This window comes from Hipposideros armiger, unplaced genomic scaffold (assembly GCF_001890085.2).
Source record: "Hipposideros armiger isolate ML-2016 unplaced genomic scaffold, ASM189008v1 scaffold_922, whole genome shotgun sequence".
Lineage (NCBI taxonomy): Eukaryota > Metazoa > Chordata > Mammalia > Chiroptera > Hipposideridae > Hipposideros > Hipposideros armiger.
The window spans coordinates 14,615-17,650 of NW_017732272.1; the positions used below are offsets into that span (position 1 = coordinate 14,615).

A 3,036-nucleotide genomic window follows, 5' to 3' on the forward strand; every position below is an offset into this window, starting at 1 on the left:
CTACATGACCTTGAGTCAGTCAGTTAACCTTTAGTTTCCCAGTTTATACTTTGTTTATCCTTAACTTTAGTATCTTTACCTACAAAATAAGGAACATGGAGTTCATCATTTTATGGATTTCATAAGTTTTTTAATAAGGAAAACATTTTTTATATTCATGTGCATAAAGAATTCAGAAAATTATTTGATGTAGTGATTACTCAGTACATAACTTATTATTTCTTGCATTTATCTCTTCTAAAGACTATTCATCAGTAGAAGGGGGGTTTATTTCTTAAAAGTGGGGCAAAATATTTACTTTTAAGGAAGAGTTTATAAAATGAATGCAAAAATTGTTTTTGATATTCAAACCTTGTTCTCATTCCTATTTCTCCCTATTTTTCCATTTCAGCAAACTCTAGACTAAACTTATGCCGTAATGACTGGGTGCAGATGAAAGAGAAATTTTATAAATTTTTTGAAACTTTTAAATCCTGGATCGAGAGCCAAAAATCATGTTCAATAATGAAATCCCATCTCTTGATGATCCAAGACGAGGCTGAACTGGTAAGAGCTAATTTTCTATAAAAATTAGCCCTTTCAAAACTAGGAGAAATAGGTACATTTTATAATCAAAGATTTATAGTACTAATAATTACTGCCATTTATTTAATTCCTGCCATATGGCAGACACTGTGCTAGGCATGTTACAAATGTTACATAACTTACTGCTCACAATAACCTTGTGACATAGGCAGTATTTTCCCCATTCCCATAAAAAGAATCTGTGGAACTTGACAGGTTGTATACACTTGCCTATTTTATGCTGTAAGTAAATTGCAAAGCTAGAATACTTACGTATTCTTCCACATTACCTCTTAGAGAAAAAGATAGGAGCTACTTGGGGTACTCATCAAAAGCATTACCAATATCTGGGAATATCCCTAGTGTTTTGGGTAGGAAAGATGGGGCTCTTTAGTTTCATTTGTGTGTAGATTCACCATAGCACCAGTTTTCTTCAAGACTGCACATTGGTAGACAAAGCAATCCATGTATAATTGTTGCTCCTTTTGGCAGACTGACTCATGCCTAGTTTTTGCTTCACATCCTCTTTGCATCCTTTCATCAGTTGCTGTTTATATCACCATCCTCATGAATTACATGAAGCCGAACCTGCCTTCACATAATGTAGGCAGGAACCATGCATTTTGAATAACTTCCTATATTGATTTCCTTGCCTAAATATATAGAAAACCTCTTCAGCCTTCTTAAGACTTTCTTGATTATGAAGATAAAATGTCAAAACTTTTAAAAATCTGGAAAAAGTCAGAAGAGACTATTTTAATAGGTATAACTCAATTAATTTCCTCTGGATCCCCTTTCACAGGATTTCGTGCAGAACAGGATACAAGATGGAGTCTACTATNTTGACAGGTTGTATACACTTGCCTATTTTATGCTGTAAGTAAATTGCAAAGCTAGAATACTTACGTATTCTTCCACATTACCTCTTAGAGAAAAAGATAGGAGCTACTTGGGGTACTCATCAAAAGCATTACCAATATCTGGGAATATCCCTAGTGTTTTGGGTAGGAAAGATGGGGCTCTTTAGTTTCATTTGTGTGTAGATTCACCATAGCACCAGTTTTCTTCAAGACTGCACATTGGTAGACAAAGCAATCCATGTATAATTGTTGCTCCTTTTGGCAGACTGACTCATGCCTAGTTTTTGCTTCACATCCTCTTTGCATCCTTTCATCAGTTGCTGTTTATATCACCATCCTCATGAATTACATGAAGCCGAACCTGCCTTCACATAATGTAGGCAGGAACCATGCATTTTGAATAACTTCCTATATTGATTTCCTTGCCTAAATATATAGAAAACCTCTTCAGCCTTCTTAAGACTTTCTTGATTATGAAGATAAAATGTCAAAACTTTTAAAAATCTGGAAAAAGTCAGAAGAGACTATTTTAATAGGTATAACTCAATTAATTTCCTCTGGATCCCCTTTCACAGGATTTCGTGCAGAACAGGATACAAGATGGAGTCTACTATTGGATTGCATTGAACATTACACATCCACAAAAGACATGGGCCTGGCTGGATGGCACCCCATTAAATCCACAGTTGTGAGTGTTTGGCTTCTGAGTACCACTGGGGAAATATTAGAGCTCAGCAGCCAATGTCTGCTGGGGGCTTCCTGAAACTCTATTTAGCCAATTTGTTTCTATAGATTGAAGACTTTGATTTTTGTTAATGTGTAGGTAGGATACTTTTCTTACAGAAATAAGGCTCCTAAGCTCATTTATTTTCACATTTGGGCTTTCTTTTTGTTTACCTATAATTCTAGAGGTATAAATATAAAATACTCTAAATTTAAGTTCTTATGAAATGTTTCTTAAAGGTTGACAGAATAATCCTTATTTTGATTAGTAGAAGGACGTCAGTTATTAAGAAATACTAAGGAATAAGTTATAAATAATGCAACAAGTGCAATTTGACTCATTTTAAGTTCTGTTACCCCCCAAACAACATCTGTTTCTACTTTTATGTACCTCATTCATTTCTGCTTAAATTCAATGGGTAGAGAGCACTGAATCTTTGGGGCATTGTGTGCTAATCCCCAAAACACAGCCAGAAGATCTGGGGATTCAGGGTGAAATCTTCTATTCACAGTATCAAGGTTTCAGGGATCATCAAAAGTTAAACTTCTTGGAGACTTTGGTTTTTGTGGTGGCTTTCAAAAAGATGTGAAGTTCAGGAAATAAGGAAGAATATAGATATTCTCAAGTGATATAGCAGGCACAGTGGGCTGGCTGAGCGATAGTAAAAAATGCCCTGAGCAGAAAGTCATCCTACAAATGAATATTCTTACCCAGATACTATTTACAATATTTCTCGTTAAATTTACATTCTACACCTACCCTTGTCATACTGTTTGTATGACACACACACTAAATTAATGAAAAACTTTTACCTATGATTATTTCTAATAGAAATCTACAAACATTGTTTTGAAGTTATATTCTTTCAATCCACGTGCAAACGTGTTT

At 34.7% G+C, this 3,036-nt stretch overlaps 1 protein-coding gene across 1 annotated transcript in view; it reads left to right on the top strand.

Annotated features, from left to right (window-relative positions):
- The window catches only part of LOC109375263 (killer cell lectin-like receptor subfamily F member 1), a gene marked incomplete at its 5' end in the record, with an annotated part of 21,695 nt that overhangs the window by 13,049 nt on the left and 5,610 nt on the right, over positions 1 to 3,036 (top strand). Inside the window, 2 exons of the mRNA XM_019630553.1 lie at positions 392 to 546; positions 2,000 to 2,112. Coding sequence (XP_019486098.1) covers positions 392 to 546; positions 2,000 to 2,112 — 268 coding nt within the window. The remainder of the gene's footprint in view (positions 1 to 391; positions 547 to 1,999; positions 2,113 to 3,036) is intronic.